Below are 20562 nucleotides of genomic sequence, written 5' to 3'. Positions count from 1 at the left end.
GTATTTTTGATAAAAAGTTACATATAATAATATAACATTATATATCTATATGTCTCACATTTCTAACTATATAGTACGTGACATCTTAATTTTGGTAGATAACTCCCTCAAAAAGGTTGCCAAATTTACATTCCCACCAACAGAGTATGAGAGTGTCAGCACTGGGTATCATTAAGCTTTAAAAAAAAAAAAGCCAATCTGATGATTAAAAAAAGAGATACACATAGATCTTTAAGGTTAAGACTTTACTCTTTACCTACACCAAAGTTTATATTTTCCAGGCATCTTCTCTTTACGTAGCTTTCTCAGCACCCCTGCAGGGTGAGGGAGGGAGGACTGTAAAATATGATTAGGTCAAGAACAGTCGTCTGGGGGACAGTATTGCTTGCTCGATGAGAACAGGCCCCAGAGCCCCTCATCTGGACCCTCCCTCTCTGGTTGATTCGTGGAAGCAAACAAGGCCAGTCACATCACCTTCTCTTTGCCAGTAATGGGGAGGCCCTTATCAGAAATACATTCAAAACCACCTGGCTCTACAAACACCAGAGGAACTTACACAGAAATTCATCCCCTCAATCAACTAACATGTATTTAGCACACCTAATGTGCCAGGAAATTTCTTCTCCTAGGTCTCACTTCCCCAAATGATGGTTTGCCCTTTGTTCAGTGGCCTGTGGAAACGTTCAACTCTGCACTTCAAAGGGCATAGAAGAGGACACCCCAGAAGCCAGTCAGCACCATGGGAATTTCCCCAGTTTGCTTTGAAATAGTGCGGTATAGAGCAAAGTACTCAAGATGGAGAGACAGAAGACTTGCATTTTAGTATCGGCTGCTCTTGTTGTGCATCACTTTGGAAAAGTCACTTAACCTCTGTTAATCCATTTCCTTACCTGTAAAATGCAGATGCTAATATCAGCTTTGCCTATCTCACAGTGTGGAGAAAAATCTATAAGATGATGAAAGTGAAAGGGCTTTGCAAATTCTGTATCCACATACAAGTGAAGAGAATTATTATTTGCGGACATAACCCAGCTTTGGTTGGCATTTTAAAATGCAGTTATTCTATTCAAAAGCAAAAATAGTATTTGACCTATTAATACAATTGTAAACATATGGTGTGGGAAAAACGACGTAATTAAAAGGAATTCCAAAAGAGAGATATAAAAGAAATAGCAAATTTCAGAACAAGTCAACACCCATCAATTGGCACTGACTGCCTTGAGCACCACGTCAAGGATGATTCTGAGGCTGAATGGCCAACTCTTTGAAGAGAGCACGCCATACCTGACTAGCCATGTCAGCCAAGGGCACAAGATATGAGAGCATCATCCCATATTTGGATTCTCCAGTTTTTATTTCTTCACTCCTCAAAGCAATTCTGTGAAATAGATTACAAATTCCCCATTAAACATAACCACTGGATTGAAAAATGGCCTTGTTATGCAAAAATTGTTAAAACACTTTGTGAGGTAAAGAGCAAGAATTCTCAGGCATCTTTTTATAGATTAGTAGAGTCTGGAGGGATTTTATGTGAAATCTAGTTTAGGTCCCTCATTCTACAGGTGCGGAGCCTGAGGCCAGGAGACTGGAAGGGGCACTATTCGCACCTTGCAGTATCAAATGTGATAATGAATGTGAAAGTGCTTTGAAAAGTACAAAGCTACACACAAATGTAAAGTATTTTGATGTTCTTGTTAGTCTCTTTATCCATATGTCTTTGTTTATGCGCAATTATTTATTCCTGCTCAAAAGAAACTCTCATCCCCAAATCCAGCATGACTTTATCTTTTGTTCTCATGTTTTACCATTTATGTCCAAAGGAGTTCAATCAACAAAAAAATATCAGGGAGGCTTTGAATTACAAGCTTACAATGCTGACTGGCAGCATCTTTTGGGACCTGTGGTTGGAAAGCAAATTTTTATATTTTAATTATTTTGGTTTCCTGACTATAAAATGGTAGCACTAAAGTGGAAAAAATAATGATTATCACACACAAAAAAATATGTTTCGTTATAGAAAATAGAGACTGAACGTTAATCTTTTTTTCCGGTAGAGGAAATTTCACGATGAGGAGAATAGCAAGCATAGCTTTTTAAGTGAAATAGCCACTTCTTATTTATTATGGTTTATATTTTAAGTGTGAAATCTATAGTCTTTAACAGATAGCAGGTTGTTATTTTTAGCAATTCTTTTATTCTAAAACTTTAAAATCTCTTATTCAGAATGCCCAATACTCTCCCATCTTCAAATGACTTTAGTGGATTAAACCTAAAATATGGAGATGTGAAAACTGGTTCTATATCAGTCTAAACACTAATTTCCCTTTTAACAGGCATGAAGGATATGTACCAAGCAGTTATCTGGTGGAAAAGTCGCCAAATAACCTGGAAACCTATGAGTAAGATATTTTATTTGTCTTCCAAAAATGTTACTAAGGAGTCCTCCTTAGATTAGGAGGGAATCATTGGTTGATTATCAAATTACCAGGCATTTTCTCTTCTTGACTCAATTTCTTCTCCCCTATACTCTGGTCCCTAAATAAACAGTAAAGGAGCACTTTAAATAAGAAAAGGGAGAGGGTGTGCTCACCTCCCCTTTTATCAGAGGGATGACTCTCAGATGCCTGCACAGATAGTAGTAAGAGGAAAAAAGTTCTTCTGGGAATCCCAGAAATACTGGTCTTACTTGAGAAGGAAAAAAACACTATGAACACTGGATCAAATATAAACTGATTTAAAACTTGGTTCATTGCAATACTCCCAATAACAAAGTAACAGACAAATAGATATTAAATATCTGCTTAGCTTGTGTTATTTATTTCAAGCTATAAGAGTTCACATGGATATACTTTTTACAGAACTACCTAATGTTTAATAAGATCCAATTGTAGTGCACCAAGTACTCACCATGTACATGTGTTTCCTAGCTCAGCTGGTGAAAGACTCAGAAGCAATAACACCACAGTAGCAATGTGCACACCCAGATCTCGGTTTCTAAATAACACTTCCCACTAAAAAGAACCAAGACTTCTCGGAGAAATGGCTTGGGGATCCAGAGTTGGGACAGGGTAAGAGTAAGGTGAACTTGGAACATCTTGTCTTCTTGCACCAAAAAGTAAAGAAGTACCCTTCCCCAAATTTTTAAATGATGTGGCATGTCAAATGAGCACAGAAGTCAGCTTAAAAATGCTCCTTCTGCTCAAATCTGGGACAATGAGTATCAAAATGAATAATGACAGTAATGGAATACAATCCATTGAATAAAATAAGAATCCATAAGAAATACCTCACTAGATAAGTAAACAAACAAACAAACAAGAAGAGAGAGCTCTTTCTTATAGTACAGTGTCAACTAATGAAGGTAGAAGGAATGATAAAGTTTAAAAATCACCATTTTGTAACTTAAAGTATCAACAGATTCAGGCAAGAATCTTCAGTAAATGTCATAACCAGAGGGTGACGGTCTGATATTTACATAGTCTCAAAGCATCTTCTCACAAATCACTTCTTAATAACAAAGTGGAAATATCTGGTAGACCCCATCCTAACTAAGTGATCAATAATGGGCAAACAGACATGTGTCTCTCGATGGGATGCACTGATGAGGATACAACACCTCCCCTGTGATATTCCGGCCCAAACATGCATAACCTCAACTTAGTCATGAGGAAATAATAGACAAATCCAAACTGAGGGATAGTCAACAAAATGAGTAGCCTACGCTCTTCAAAATTGTTAATATCCTGAAAGATAAGAAAAGCTGAGAAATTGGTCCATATTAAAGGAAACTGAAGAGATGTGGTAACTAAATGCACTAGTAATCCTGGATTGGGTCTTGAACCACAAAAAAAAAAATACAAAACACATTATTGGGACAACTGATGAAATTTGAATAAAGGCTGAAATTAGATAATAGTATTGTATCGATGTTAAATTTCCTGATTTCGGTAATTGTACTATGGTTATGTAAGTGTATATTCTATTTCTAAGAAATACATACTGAAGTACTTAGGAGTAAACATCTATTGTCAATGGCTCAGAAAAAAATATATTTATCTATCTAGAGGGAATGGTAAAGCAAATGTGTAAAATGTCAGCAATTGGTTCAACTAGGTCAAGTGTATGTGGAAGTTCTTTTATAATATCTTATAACTTTTCTGTAAATTTGAAATTCTTTAAAAATAAAAAATGTTTATGTGAATATATAAGATACCAGCGCTGAAGAATACTAGGTAATGAAGACTTCTATTTATTCGTTTGGGTTCTTACTAGTTCAAATTCAGTCAAGTTCTTTGTTGCTGAAATTCTCATAGATTCTGTAGTGAAGAGCTATCATTTTCTGAAAAGTCTCTCAACCTGAGACTTGTTTTGATCAAATATGTGAGAGTAGTCCCTCCCTCAGCTAACAGAAGAGTCATCAGTTCCAAGAACAATTGAACTGCAATGAAACAGATATGAGATAGGCTTAAATAAAATAAAATAATTTTATTTTACAGTCAATGCCTTCAGGAAAAATAAGCATTTATTTCAAAGGATCCCTAGGCTAGGAAGTATTGTTTGTTTGTTTTCGCTTTTAATCAGAATCTCTTCATTTACGATAGAGGGGGCAAACTCAAAATTCCAACAGAGTATAAAGCAATAGGGAATGGTGGAGCCTGGGGCCAAAAAATGAAAAAGTATATTTCCTTTCTGAAGGTATTTTAAGTCATTTTTAAAGTAAAACACTATACTACACAAATAAAACAGTCTGTGAGCCCTGTTTCTTCTGTGCACTGTCAGTTTGCATTTTTCAGATATAGTCTCTTGGCTAGAAAATAAAATGGCTCACAAATGTCCAGATAGTATTTATCTAGGTATATAAAAAATACGCAATATAATTTTTTATCCTTGAACTTAATATTGTCTAGTTTCAGCTGATATCTGCAATAAGAACTCAAAAATGTGATCACAGGCTGGTAAACCCACAGCCATTGATTGGCTTCAGGTCTCCTGTCTTAGTTTAGGGGCATGACTTTGGGCAAGTTTTCTCACCAGGTTGGATCTCAGATCCCTTTTCCTTAAAATGAAGGGTCAGACAAGATGAAGGAAGCAAATTATGGCACTCTTGCTGACGTTCCCTCCCCCTGCCTGGACTCAGGGCACACATCACTCTTAGATAGGGACACACCCGCTGAGCCCAGACGCACAGCTCTAGGCAAGCACTATTAATTGATCAGAGTTTGCACATGAAATAGAGCATATTTGCCAGCCCTCAACTAGATAAGCTCTAAGAGCCCATTGAGGTGTAAAGTACCATTCAATTGTATGATATTCAAAAGCTCAGATGGATCCACTAATTCCTTTATTCATGGCCACTCTCACCTAGCCAAACAAGTTGCATAAGCGGTATTCATTCCCCACCCAGAACTTCTCTCCTCCTGGGTTTATTAGTTTCCAAAACTGATTGTTAGCTGAGGTTGGTTCTATCTCCTCTTATGTACTAAGTGGCCAGGGAGGTAGGCTGTGACTCCGGTGTTAACAATAACGTCCAAACACTTTATCTCTAAAAATCACTCATGTTCTTCTTTACCACTTTTTAGTTGTTTTTTTCACCAGACACCAAAATTATAAAAATAATGTAACTGCTTTGCAGAAGATCTTGAAAACCAGTCAAAGAGGAAAATATTGCAATTGTTTTTGAAGGATATTTTCTATATATTCAAATTTGTACTAAGTTTTTATAGCTGCCCTAACATCATTCTACTTAAAACCACCCACTGACTTATGAAATGGAGCAGAAGATAAATGTTTCCTAGAATTTTATTGTGGAAGATTTCTAACATGCGCAAAAGTAGAGAGAAGAATATAAATGAACCTCCACTTATCCAGAAGTTAGCTTTGACAATTATCAATATTTTATCAATTCTGATTCATTTATCCCCTTCCAATTAAACATTTTATTACCTGGAAATGGTTCCTGGCTTCATTTTTGAGTTTGAAAGCACTGGTAGAAACAGAAAATGACCAAACAATTTTCTGGCATTAGTTATCTTTTATAGGTGAATAATAAAATAATAAAATATGACCATGGGCAAGTTTCTTCACCACGTTGGATCTCAGATTTTCTCATAAAAAGAAATTTTTAGATTTTCTTTTTTTATAAAAAAATAATAAAATATTAAAAAGTTTTAAAATGTCATTGACATACAACTTTTTCTTGCTTTCAGGTGGTACAATAAGAGTATCAGCCGAGACAAAGCTGAAAAACTTCTTTTGGACACAGTAAGTCTCTCTAACCTGCCTTTTGACTTTTAAAATAAAACGAATTGTGCTCTTTCTTTCAGCCATGCTGTGGTATATGCCAATGCGATGAGTTGATATATTGGGTTAACAGTGGTTTTTGTGTCGTGTAAAAATATTTTGTGATTTACAGGACTCACATACAACAGCACAAGCCTAGGGAGGGTCAAAGGCCTTGGTGTTGACATGCAATCGTCACCACAGGCGCGGTATTCTTTCCAGCTGTGATGGCTGACCCCGGGGATCCATCGGGGCCAGTCTTCTCTGCCTATTTCTCTGGCAAGGTCAGGCGGGGCTGTGACTCAGATTCTGCCTGGTTAGCCTGTGGGTGCAGGGGAAGTACAGCACTTGTTTTAACTTACTTTTCAAGCAACAGTTCTCAAGATCCATGCAGCGTGAGGAGCAGGACTGATCTTACCCAGGGACATCAGGATTAAGGGAGAGGGGGATGAGAAGAGAGAAAGCATGGTGTGGTGGGCAAAGTACTGGGTCCTGGTTCCTGATCTGTCACCAACTCAGTGTGTGTCTTTGGGGACATCTCTTCTTCCTCTGGGCCTCAGTTTCTCAATGAGTACAAGATGAGCATCGGACTCAATCAGGGATGACAATTACCCAGTAGTCACATTGCCACCCTCTGCTTCTGGTCTTACAGCTGACACCGTTCATCATAATTGATGGCCTTGGGGTTCTTTTCAACACAGTGTTTCAGGCAGCTGCCACCTATTGATTGGTGCCCACGATGAACCCTCTCTTCCTGGACTGGAAGATCATTTGTTATCCTAGGGCAGTGCCTCTCAAAATATCTGTGATGATGGATCACTTTTTGTGGTTTGTTTTTAATTTCCAATTTGTCAGGGATTTACATTTTGCAAAATACAATAAAAATGAATTAGTAGGAAAAACTAAAAGAGAAGCAAAGACATAAAAAATGCAAGTCCAATTTATTATTATTATTATTATTAGATTCATTAAACATAACTTGACTCTGATTGCCATAAAAGGTTTCTAAATGCTTACTCTCAATTTCTCCTTTTGTCTGTTGGTAGATCAGTAATGATTTGCTGACTGGCGCCCATCCACACACCACACTTTGAGTAGCGTTGAAAATTGCACTTATGGCTCTGGCAGAGAAACCAAATGCATGGAAGTATCAAGAGAAAGCCTTCCACAGAGCAATCAATTATTTATCAGCACATATGTCTAGAGCAGTGGTTCTTAGGCCTGGCTGCATATTTGAATCACCTGGGAAACATTTTTAAAAATTCCAATACCTGGCTTCACCCAGATTAATTAAATCAGAATCTCTAGTTTGTAGTTTCCAGGCGTTAGCAATGTAGAGAAAAATCTCTCCAGGGGAGTTTAATATTCAGACGATGTTAATGACCAATGCCCGGCACTGACCCTACCTGTGAGACCAGTAACCCACAGGCATGAGTTGATAGAAGCCTTAGTCTCCCTGTGCCAAAATGCCAACCGTATTCCTGCCGTTTCCCCATATGCCATTTTCTAGTTACGGTTTGAAGGTATTTCTTATCTTTAAGAATCTTAAATGAAACTGCAAATCTCTCCTTCATGGAATGAAGCTGGAGTGACCAACTCATCCTGGTTTGCCTGGGACTGTCTTGGTTTTAAAAGTGAGAGTCCTGTGTCCCAAAAGGCACCTCCCCACCTTGGTCCTGGGCAAACTGGGACAGTTGGTCACCCAAACCATCCATTCTTTTGGATAGTGGTTAGGAGTGAGCCTTAGAGAAGGGGACCTGGAAAGATGTCAGGAAGGGAAAGAAAGGCTATGATGGGAAGGTGGAGGGATGATAAATATTGTTAAAGAATAATTTAAAAGGCATGGAGTTAATTATTAACCTGCTATTTACTTTCGTGTAAAGGAAGCTGGTAATAGATTGATTCATTCTATCAAAGACAAAAATATAATTTCCGTAAGAGGAAAAGCAGAGGGGAGAAGGAAAACCCACAGTCACATTTGGGAGCAGTGAACTTTGTTTTTCTCCTTTGGGTAAGTTGCTGATTAGCAGGCAGCTAGCAAAAAGGACAAGGTGAGATGCTCTGCCCTCGGGCAGCTTGTTCTCATCAAAGAGAGCAAATTCAGTTGTTTATGGATTCCTCAATAGACTTTGTGCATTTCCCAGCGAGGGATGTGTAACAGGCAGTGTATATTATGTTGGCCGTCTCAATTAGCACCCATTTCAATTATGGTATGTCTACACCATTTCCTTCATTAGAATTTCTCAGTATAAACCCACATACCTTACTTACCATTTTGCTGAGCATGGGACCAAGCACTTAGGGGTGCTTAAGACAGGATCTTTGGGGCTGGCCCCATGGCCTAGGGGTTAAGTTCAGTGCACTCTGTTTTAGGGGCCCAGGTTCAGTTCCCAGGCGCAGGCCTACACCACTCCTCAGCAGTCCTGCTGTGGTGGTGACCCAAGTACAAAATAGGGGAAGATTGGCACAGATGTTACCTCAGGGCGAATCTTCCTCAGAAAAAAAAAAAGGATCTTTAACCTTCATGAGCTTTAGAATCTGTTGGGAAACAAGACAAACTCTGAAGAACAGGCTAGAGGATATGAGGCAGTCTTTCGCTGGTTTTGGAGCTCAGAGAAGACTCTAGAGGAGTTAGAAAGATTTCATGGAGAAAGAAGAGTGGAGCTGAGTCATTACCGGACTCTGGTTTTTCCTTGGTTCCCCATCAACTCAGCGCTTAATCATTTCCTGCAGTTCCCAATAAACCACACATTAGAATCAGTAGGAAACTTTCAAAAACACAGATTCCCAGGCCCCACCCCAGACCTACAGAATCAGACTTTCTAGGGTTAGTTCCTGGGAATCTGTATTTTTCAAGTCAAACTTGTGATGCATATGCAGCCAGCTTGGCTCCTGGTTCCCCCAACCTATGTCATTGGATGACATAGTAAAGCTTGACTAATAAGAACTAATTGAGGAGTGTGAAATTAATTAAAAACCTGAATTATAATGAGTTGAAACAAGCGCAGTTCTGTTATTTTCAATCACACATTGGTTCATAAAGTGTTGCCTGTGGAACACTCAAAACAGCCCACAGTAATGACTAGCTAAAGGTGACTCCCAATTTACAGCAGTCCTTCGGAGAGACACTTGAAGACATTTTGCTTGCTGGCGCAGATGAAACATTCCTCCTTACTAATATTCTGCACTACTTTCCCAAGTCCTCTTTGCCTCGTTAGGTACTAAAAGGGGAAACTTCAGTGGGTCCCTGTAGTGTGTGCTGTTTAAAACAATAGCCCAATTGTTTCACGGGTGTATTTATTGTCTCCTTATCTAACAAATTTAGGACCCTTAAGAGAAGGATTGATTCATTTTTATTAGTGAAAAATGGATTCTTTCATTTTTATTAACTAAAGCTCCCAATAGTCTGCCCCTACATAGTTCTCCACTAGAATATAAACCCTTTATCTTGTTACCTGGGGAGCCAGAACTGCATCTGTGACAAAGCAGTTGCTCAATAAATATTTGTTAAATGAAAGAATACATCAAATGCTTAATAAATGCATTTAAACTAAGAGCTAACCTCAAACAGAGCCTGGCTGGTCATGAACATCATTGGGGGAGCTTTTTAAAAATACGAATTCCAGGACTCCAGCCCTCACCAGTCAGAACCTCTGGAGATAGTACCCAGGTGATTCTGGGGCTTACCCAAGTTTGAGAACGTTGGAAAAGCATCTCCTACTACATCCTACTGATTCTTCATGTAACACCTCCTCCAGGAAGGCTCTCATGCTTTCCCTCTCCCTAGCCATGGAATGTGTTTTTCCCCACCTTTGAGCACTTATGGTGCAATGTCATTACATTTTCAATAGCACTGTTCTCACTCTGCCTTGGACCTCAGCAGTTTATCTTCTATCTTAACCCGTTTAGGTAGAGGGTAAATTCCTTGCAAGCAGGTACTCCATATCTTACAGCATTGCATACACTGAGTGACCTGAATTTCAAGTAGGAACCTGATTGGAGACATTGGTTTATCATATTTCCATGATTCTAAGACGCCATTAGTTACAGATGCAATATTGACTTAATAATGGGTTTGTTTCAAGAGAAGAAAAGAACAACATCCAGAGTGAAGAGTGACTATGCGTCAGAGACACTTAAAGCATGATGCAGGGTGACAAGGTTATGAATTACCGGTCAGTCTTTTTTGCAATCACTCCTGTTATTGCAACTACTGTTAACTCAACTACTTTGAGATTGTCTTCTGTAAGATGACCTTCAAATCATGTGGACAGAAAGAAAGACATATACTCCTAACATGGTCAACATACCTCAGATGAAGGCAGATGAAGTAACGTGATCAATACCTCAGCAGATGGTATACCATAGTGTGTGATAATAATAGCTGACAATAGCTCTAATAGCCCTTGTTCTGGTATCATATTCCAGGAACTGTTTTACGCACTTTAATTCTCCTGACAACCTTACAAACATCGTTTCACAGGTGAGGAAACTGAAGCTCATACATTTAACCAGGAAACATCTGGAATTCACAGAATTATAGACGGTTAGAGTTAGAATTCTCTTTAAAGAACATATGATCCATCCCTTTGTGTTACAGGGGAGTAAACTGGAGCCAAGTTCAGAGCATGAATCAGCGGCATAGTCTGGACCAGACCTGGGGTGTTTCTTCACACATATACACATGCACACACACAGTAAATAAGGGAACATATGAGTTAAGTTCTATTCTCCCATCCATATATTTCACCTCCTTGGCATGATTTTTTTCTATTGTTGCTTCTTCTTCTTCTTTTTTTTTTGGTGAGGAAGATTGGCCCTGAGCTAACACGTGTAGGCAATCCTCCTCTTTTTGCTTGAGGAAGATTGGCCCTGAGCTAATTATCTGTGCCAATTTTCCTCTATTTTGTATGTGGGACACCACCACAGAGTGGCTTGATGAGTAGTATGTAGGTCCATGCCTGGGATCTGAAGCCACAAACCCCAGGCAGCAGAAGCAGAATGCACGAATTTAACCAGTACACCACCCAGCGACCCCTCTAGTTGCTTCTTTATTTTTCTAGATAGAGTAGCAAAAGGTAGACTGAGACTTTGAATATGTCCCAAGGGAGCAAGGGCCCCCTCTGGCTGCATTGCACAGGTCAGTACCCCCTTGCTGGGTTGTGATATGAGCAAAGACCCTTTAGGCTCCAATGTTCTTGGTGGCTGTGACTTCCTGTGAGCCCTTTGCAGGAAGTGGGTGGTAAGGTGCATGCTGGATGCCTCATTTTCCTCAGAACTGTAGGCTGCCTCAGCCCCAAACCAGAGTTTCCTGTCCCCATCGCTGAATGGCACCTAGAGCCACTGCAATGGAGGAGGAGCTCTGAGCCTCCCACGATCGGCAGAGTTGACTGCAAACAGGACCGCTCTCTTTTCTGATGTCTATCGATAATTATTCTTGTTAACAGTTGGGCTTTGCTCTGATTACAAATATTTTTCAAAAAAGAAAATAATGGCTTCTTTGAAAGAATAACAACAACAATATTTTAAAAATCAATTTTTTGAAGTCACATTGGTTTATAACATTGTGTAAATTTCAGGTCTACGTTATTGTATTTCAGCTTCTGTATAGACTGCATCGTGTTCACGACCAATAGGCTAGCTTTTATCCGTCATCATACATATGTGCCCCTTTACCCCTTTTGACCTTCCCCCAGCCACTGCCCCTCTGTTAACCAACAATCTGTTCTCCTTATCCAGGTGTCTGTTTGTCTTCCACAGATAAGTGAAATCATATGGTATTTGTCTTTCTCTGTCTGACTTATTTCACTTAGCGTAATACCCTCAAGGTCCATCCATGTTGTTGCAAATGGCATGACTTTCTCTTTTTTATGGCTGAGTAGTATTCCATTGTATATATATACCCCACATCTTCTTTATCCATTCATGCATTGATGAGCACTTGAGTTGCTTCCAAGTCTTGGCTATTGTGAATAATGCTGCTATGAACATAGGGGTGTATATATCTTTTCGAATTAGTGCTTTCATGTTCTTTGGATAAATACCCAGAATTGGAATAGCGGGATCATATGGTATTTCTATTTTTAATTTTCCAAGAAATCTCCATGTTATTAAAAAGACAAGAAATCACAAGTGTTGGAAAGGATGTGGAGATAAGGAAACTCCCCTACGCTGCTGGTGGGAGTGCAAACAAAACATTCTTAATTAAATAGAAGGGATATTTACACTCCCCTGTTCACAGTTGATAAATTTCTGGTCTTTTTGGTCTATGTTTCTTACCCTTTAGAGTAAGTTACGTGTGTGGATAAAGTCTGCTTCTGCTGAAGTTTTGTTTGTCCATGCCTGGAGTTTAACCCATCACATTTCAACAAGGCAGGGGCAAAAGCTTCAATATTTGGTAAAAGGGGAAAAACTTTGAAAACAAGTTATGCTACATGTAGTACATGGATGAATATCACAAACATGATGTTTAGCAAAAGAATCCAGACACCAATTCTCTGTTCACAGCAGCCAAAAGGTGGAAACACCCAAACGTCCATCCACTGATGAATGGGTAAACAAATGTGATATATCTGTACAACGGAATAGTATTGAGCCATAAAAAAGAATGAAGTACTGACACATGCTGTAACTTAGATGAACCTTGAAAACATTACGCAGTGTCAGAGAAACCAGTCACAAAAGACTACATATTGTAGAATTTTGCTTATACGAAATGTCTAGAATAGAAAAATCTATAGAAACAGAAAGCCTATTAGCATGGCAGGGGTACAGATGAGATAGGTGTCTTTTGGGAGTGATGGAAATGTTCTAAAATTAGATTGCGGTGTTGGTTTCACAACTTTGTACACTTAAAATGGGAAAATTTTGTGGTATGTAAATTATGCCTCAAAAGCTATTTTAAAATCTAATGAACTAATCTGGATTTTTGATGTCACACAGACCTTTACCTCAGAAATTAAATAAATTACTAACCCAAACGGGGGAGAAAAATCTAATTTTTGGAAAATCAAGTTTTTTTAAAGGGTGATATGTAAACATAAGATAAAGGGTCTTTAATATTTCATTGGATGGACAGCTTACATTCAGATCTGAGAAAAGGGAAATAAGCATCTGGTTAGATCACCTCTGTCCTCCCCATGTCCAAGATTCTGCACAGAGGGCATTGTAGAGATGTGGGTACAAGATCGCACTATTATTCCAGAAAGATCTATAAGTCATTTTCTTGAATTTAACAAAAATTCATGAAATACAAAGTCATTAAAGTAAACTCTGTGTGTACAGAGACAGAATGCTAGGTCTGTTTCAGGACATCTTACAAAATGGAATGTAGTAGCTTCCTGCATTTTCCTCAATTCTTGCCCCCACCTTGAGCCAGGGCAGGCCAAGCCCACAGCCTTGGGAAAGGCAGGCCACAGGGGAACAGCAGAGACCTGAAGATTCAGGTTTCAGCGTCAAATTTCTTTCTTTTTCCCAGTTTTATTGAGATATAATTGCCATATAACATTGAATAAGTTTAAGGTGTACCACATAATGATTTGATACGTGTACATCTTGTGAGATGATTAACACAATGAGTTTAACTAACATTCATCACCTCACATAGTTACAAACTTTTTTCTTGTGACGAGAACTTTTAAGATCTACTCTCTTAGCAACTTTCAAAGGTGCAATACAGAATTGTTAACTATACTCGCCATGGTGTACTGCATACCCCCAGAACTTATCTATGACTGGGATCCTGTACCTTTTGACCACCTTCATGCAATTCTCCCACCCTCCACCCCCCTCAAATTTCAAAACACACTCTTGAAACTCCCAGCGGAGGTACAAAGAGTTTGGGGAGTTTCACAAAGTTTGTGTGGTAAACTATGGGTTTGACAAGAATGCACAATGACGTAAGGGCCAATCGTCCCCCACCCCTGCCGATTTAGGGCTAAGTCAGAGGAAGCAGGTGATGTCTCTGTGTGAGGATGAGATTTCTAACTTTTAATACAGTTTTGAGAGACAAGAGACTACTTGTCAGGACTGTTATAAGTAAAAGCTGCTCGTGTGGTCGAGTCAGTGAGAACCAAACCCGGATGTCTAGAAGAATCGCATGGCAAGTTTTTAAAAAGTTCAGGCACCAGACTCCCGATCCTGGGGATTCTGAGTGTGTAGGTATCGGGTGGAACACGGTCAGCTGTTGGTTGTTTTATTTTGTCTAGTTTTGTGCCTGTGATTGTGATAATCAACAAAGTGTGGGACACAGGGGTTTATGGAGTTTGACCAAATCACTGGTTCTCAAACAGGGGTGATTTTGTCCCCCAGGGAACACTTGACAATGTCTGGTATCCAGTAAATAGAGACCAAGAATGCTGCTAAACATCCTATAATGCACAGGACAGCCCCTACAACAAAGAATCACTGGGCCCAAAAATGTTAATATTGCTGAGGTTGGGGTAACCTTGGGCTGGATAACCATTACAAGGTTCTTTCTAACCCTGAGATGCTAGGATTCAGACGATTAGCATGGCCTTCTGTGTGTTTATTGTTATATGTAGACAGCCTACCTTTGGGTTTGGGGGATGGAGGGGCTCACGTTGTTTTTTAACTTGTATATGCTTTCTCCATATACTATAAATATATGCCCTCCACACGAGGCTCGTGTCTATCTCTGGCCTTCACTCATGGCCCTCACTACATCTAAGTTAAGTATCATAATAATAGGTTTTGCAAATGTTACCCACCAGCACAGATTCACAGCTGGGTAGGAACAGAGTGTTAGATATGAAGTACTGAAAAAAGAGTTAAGATTTAAAAATTCCCACCAGTAATGAATAAACTGGTGTATCCATTTGCTTGTGCTCATTTCACCAGAGCTGACAAAATTGTCAGAGGGGTGAAGGGTACATTCTCAGGACACTCCCTTCTCCCCACCTCCCTCATACAACCAGGAGCTTCTTGATCTTTCTTCTTTGGCCCTGCAGCAAAGTCAGCCCTCTGGAATGGGCCTAAGAAAATATTCCCATTCAGGAACTGACAAAGCTTCCAGGACAGAAAGTGTTGTTCCCGGTTGGGGGAATGGAGAAGTGGTTTCTGACATTTGTTGAGTGGAGGCGTCATGGAATAGGAGAATGAGCATGGGCTTTGCTCACATGCCGCATTCAAGGTTCGAATCCCAGGTCTGCCACTTACTAGTTGTGGATCGTGAGACAATCACTTAAGCTCTCTGGCAATCTGTACCCTCATTGGTGAGTTGAGGAAGATAACATCTAGACTGCAGTGTTGTGGTTAGGGATGGATAATATCTGTAATGAGTCTGGTACGTTGTAAGCTCCAAGAAGGCAGAACTTGTCTATTTATCTTCATTCACTGCTTACATCAGCACTAGAATAGTTGCTGACCCGTGGTAGGAGCTCAAGAAATATCTGTTGAATGAGAAATTAAATGGTAGCCATTATTGCTGGAAGTCTGCTTTATGCCAGGCTAGCCTACAGTATTTCCTCTTTTCATAGGCAGGGAAGTGGAGCTTGATATGTGAGCTTGATTCCCTGGGATCACTAACCTTCCATTCTTTCTAACCATTCCAGGGCAAAGAAGGAGCCTTCATGGTACGAGACTCCAGGACTCCAGGAACATACACCGTGTCTGTTTTTACCAAGGCCATCGTAAGGTATGGTGCTAAGGTCAGCAAAGCAGAGAGAGACAGTCCTGAGGTGGATGAGAAAGGGGGCATGCTCAGCAACGTCAGAGAGTACAAGAAATAGAGGGGTCACTAGAAAGGGTACATTTTCCCTGATCCTCCTGAGAAAACCAAGACCAGGGAGATTAAGAACAGAACTGAAGTCATTTAACAGGAAAGTGACAGAGCTGGGGCCAGATGCCAGGTTCTCTTCCCCATTAGCATCCCTGAGTACAGAGTTCTAAAGAAATAAAATACCTGCACCTGTATTTGATGAGTTTATAATTTAATACATAGAATAAGAGAAAAGATACTTCCGACTGGAAAGGAGAAGATATGAGTTCTAGTTCTGGCTCTGTTACTAAATCTACCTACCACTTATTAAGTCCTTACTCTGTGTGTGCCAGAATTTTACAGACCACTTCCAATCCTAATAGGCCCCGAAAGCAGGAGTTACTGTGCTCATTTCACGTGGAGGAGACTGAGGCTCAAATAGTTGACGGGCCCTCCCTGAGGAATGGAGCTCAAGCAGTCAAGCCACACTCATGCTCCAGCCGGCAACTGCAAGACCCTTACTGCTGGTCTGCCCCACTCCTGACCTCTGTTTCCTTCTGTAAAAGGGTGTCTAAGAGCCTCTCCAAGTCTCAAATTCTCTTCTAATCAGAAAAATAGTAAGAACTAAGCAGTTTGGCAATGACCAAAGTCCAGTAAGAATTAAGAGAAGAGAGAAAAATAATAATTAAGCTGTCCTCAGGGATTACTTGTTTGAGCAAAGAGGACATGAGCAAGAATCAGAGCAGGAGCAGGGTTTAGACAGGAGGAACGGGGCTGTCCAGGGGTGGGAAAGAGCACAGTGCACGTCACAGAGGGGCCTCACCGCTGCCATGGCCAGGGGACAGTGGTGAGAGTGACCTGCAACTCCATAAGGTACAATGGAGAAGGAATGAGAAAGAAAGTCCATGTCGGGGGTCCCCAAGGCCACCTGTAAGTTTGGTGATTCACCAGGAAGGCTCACAGTACTCAGCGTTTAGTTGTGCTCAGGTTAAGCTTTATTGCCTCGAAAGGCAAAATCAGCAAAGGACAAAGGCACAGGAGGCAAAATCCAGAGGAAACCAAACGCAAGCTTCCAAGAGTCCTCTCCCAGGAGAGTCACACGGGACACGCCAAATTCCTCCAGCAACAGGTTGTGACAACAGGGGTGCAATGGTGTCCACCAGGGAAGCCCATGAGAGCCTCAGGGCCCAAGGATTTCACTGGGGCTGGGCACGTAGGGACCCTCTGCCTGGCAGATAGCAAAAGTCCAGACTCTCAGATGAAAAGCAGACATTGAGCATAAACCCCATTGTTGATACAAACAATTTCGGCACAGGGGCCACCCTTATCAGTTAGAGAATGGTGAGAGCCCGCCTGAAATCCAAGTTCTCAGATGCCAGCCAAGGGCCACCCTTGCAACCAGACCTTTCTAAGGAAGCAGTCATGGCTGCTGTGTTAACTCTTTGCTGCACAAAGTCAAATAGGTATGAAGGGGCCCAAGATGCTTCCTTAACATATGCTGACAATTAATTAAATCCTTAGAGCAGGGAAGGCAAACATGCAGCACATACATGACCATGCCCCATTTTGTGATTGTGGAAGGAACATCACCAATCCATCACAGCACTGATTCTAACTGGGTCCACATGCAGCCTCAGAGTCCTTCTTAACACAGCACCCAGGGCCAACATGTCGAGACTGACACACAAGTTGAAATGCATCAGCCATCCTTGTGAGGGGGTAAAAATCAAAGCTAATAGGAATCTGATGCCAGTCAACATTTTTGTGTCTAAATATTGCTTCTTCATAATCACGGCATTTATGTTTCGTTTGTTTAAGTGAGAACAACCCCTGTATCAAGCACTATCACATCAAAGAAACGAATGAGAACCCCAAGCGATATTATGTGGCTGAAAAGTATGTGTTTGACTCCATCCCTCTCCTCATCAATTATCACCAACACAATGGAGGAGGTGAGTGCTAAGGACCAGGCCAGAGGGGGACCCTCGCAGGGAGTCCTGGAGAAAAATGACGAACACCCAGCCAGGTTTCTTCATCTCAGACAAGCTGACCATAAATAACAACTAAATAAACAAATAGAAAAGGATGCCCATCTTTGATTATATTACATATTTTCCAGTAGCAAATTCTGCTATCAAAACCATGAGATTTCACCCCCTCCCTACATGTGTTCATGACTCTTCTCAGGGTGGGTGTAATATTTGTGATGGGGCTTTGGGATTTGTTTTCCAGAATAAAAGGAGCTTTTACATCAGATTATATTTTTCCCCACTGATTTAACTTAGACGGTTGCTACAGTAAAGCTCTAACCACTGACTTTCACTTTTTAATCCACCCAGGCCTGGTCACGAGACTCCGGTATCCAGTTTGCTCCTGGAGGCAGAAAGCCCCAGTCACGGCAGGGCTGCGATACGGTGAGCAGAGCCTTCTGGAAGGTTGTGCATTTGCACTACAACTCATGTCCCTAAAGGTCTGGGGCAAATTTTGAATGGACCTTCCATGAGTCTAACTCTTCCCCAGACTTAAAATCGGGTTCACTGTATATCTGGAGAAGGTGTGCACAAATGAACATTTATGATGTGTGTGAGTAAGACAAGTGTATATATGAGCAGAGACTCAACAATTCATCTAGGCCAGATCATTGTCCATTGGTTTTAGGTAAGAGTTCGTCAATAAAGCGTTTATTGAGCACCTACTTTGTACACTGCACTCTAATAAGTGCTATTAGGAAAAAATATTAGAAAACAATGCCTTAGAATTGTGTTCCTACCTATCTTCTAGAACTTCTGTATTATCTATTTCGTTAGGAATGGGTTCGTTGCAAGGGCTATATGCTGGCAGCATCCAGAAGTGTTTGTCTGCATAGCACAGTGTTAAAATTTTTTGATACCTTTAGGCAGGGCATGCATCTCCAGCGCCACAGTCCTTACTATTCCTCTTGTCTTAAGGAACTGCTTCACCTACTTGTGACTATCTGCCTGGAGCCTGAAGGCATTTGAGTTTGCATCCCTTGGTCCAAATTGTGCTGGTTAAGAAGGCTGGTATAAATTTACATCTCCTAGACTGGTGGTTCTCAAACTTTAGTGTGGATTAAAGCCATCTGGAATGCTTATTAAAAATGTTGGCTCACAGGGGCCAGCCCAGTGGCATAGTGGTTAGGTGCACACGCTCTGCTTTAGCAGCCCAGGGTTCACAGGTTCAAATCCTGGGCGTGGACCTAGCACCACTTGTCAAGCCACACTGTCGTGGCATCCCACATAAAATAAAAGAAGATTGGCACAGATTTACGCTCATTGACAATCTTCCTCAAGCAAAAACAGGAGGTTTGGCAACAGATGTTAGCTCAGGGCCAATCTTCCTCGTAAAAGCAAAAAATATGTTGACTTTCGGACCCTCCCCAACACGTACCAAAACACAAAACTTGATAGTGGGGTCCCGGAGTCTGCATTTTAAACAAGCACCCTAGGTGATTTTGACACAGGTGGTGAGAGGGTAGTAGTACTTTGAGAAACACTGTCGTGGGCTCTCCATCCCCAATCAGCACCATATCTGGCACAGAATAGGTACTCAGCACTGTTTTCTGTTGAGTCTCTGCCTCAAAGAGGTAGAAATCTAGCTGTTTATGGTACCAGACCCAGTGTCAGGAAAAGAAAGTGCCTCTTCAGCCTCCTTATGAAGATAAAGTTATTCTAATATGTGTAGGAGGCTAACGTGGCCACGCTGGATGGGATCTCAGTGATCACTGTGAATCCACTCATTCTGTCAACACGGAAACTGAGACTCAGATCCTCTTATTTGTTTACTGAACATTTACTGAGAGCCCACCATGTGCCAGGCACAGTGCTGCTTTGTACCTCTGCACCAGTCCTCTGGAATCCACCTCCTCACCCCCAACCCCTGCTGAGGCTTAGGAGAGTGCTGCGTACCTAGTGGATGCTCTTGATGGATAAACGAATGAATGAATCACCAGCTCAAATGAAATTTGCTCCATATGGCAAATGACAATAAAAATTTTTCAATCAGGTGTAGAAAATGGTTGAGACCTTACAAGAACCCTTTCATTTACTTTCTATAATATCTTGAGTAATGCCATCCTACTTCCTCTTTCCACGTAATCTCTGCCACATACATTTTTCACCGTTTTAAATGCATATCCTATGTTATTATTTGGACAAAAAGAATAATTGTATCTATCTATGGCAGTTCTAAGTCTTGGGCTTATACCATTTGCCATCTTTGGGTGATAGTAACAATAGGCTAACATTCTACATAAGGCCACACAGTCTCCTCGCTGCCCTCTACCTCATATCTACTGCTTAGCAACCGTGCAAATCCCTCTCTCTCTTCCAGGCAAATGGGTGATCGATCCCTCGGAGCTCACTTTTGTGCAGGAGATTGGCAGCGGGCAGTTTGGGCTGGTGCACCTCGGCTACTGGCTCAACAAGGACAAGGTTGCCATCAAAACCATTCAGGAAGGGGCTATGTCGGAGGAGGATTTCATAGAGGAGGCTGAAGTCATGATGTGAGTGGTCAAAACAAGGATGCGTGAAGATGCCTTGGGGAGG

General features: G+C 40.8%; 1 protein-coding gene across 2 annotated transcripts in view; it reads left to right on the top strand.

The window, feature by feature from the left end:
- The window catches only part of ITK (IL2 inducible T cell kinase), a 67550-nt gene that overhangs the window by 34964 nt on the left and 12024 nt on the right, over positions 1-20562 (top strand). For both annotated transcript variants that reach the window (NM_001433492.1, XM_014730550.3), the window contains exons 7-12: positions 2334-2399; positions 6207-6261; positions 15852-15934; positions 17816-17949; positions 18337-18411; positions 20348-20519. In NM_001433492.1, the coding sequence (NP_001420421.1) occupies positions 2334-2399; positions 6207-6261; positions 15852-15934; positions 17816-17949; positions 18337-18411; positions 20348-20519 (585 nt within the window). The remainder of the gene's footprint in view (positions 1-2333; positions 2400-6206; positions 6262-15851; positions 15935-17815; positions 17950-18336; positions 18412-20347; positions 20520-20562) is intronic.

The sequence above is a fragment of the Equus caballus genome, chromosome 14, assembly GCF_041296265.1.
Source record: "Equus caballus isolate H_3958 breed thoroughbred chromosome 14, TB-T2T, whole genome shotgun sequence".
Taxonomy (NCBI): domain Eukaryota; kingdom Metazoa; phylum Chordata; class Mammalia; order Perissodactyla; family Equidae; genus Equus; species Equus caballus.
The sequence above is the reverse complement of the archived record's forward strand: the minus strand, read 5'-3'. Positions and strand labels throughout refer to the sequence as shown.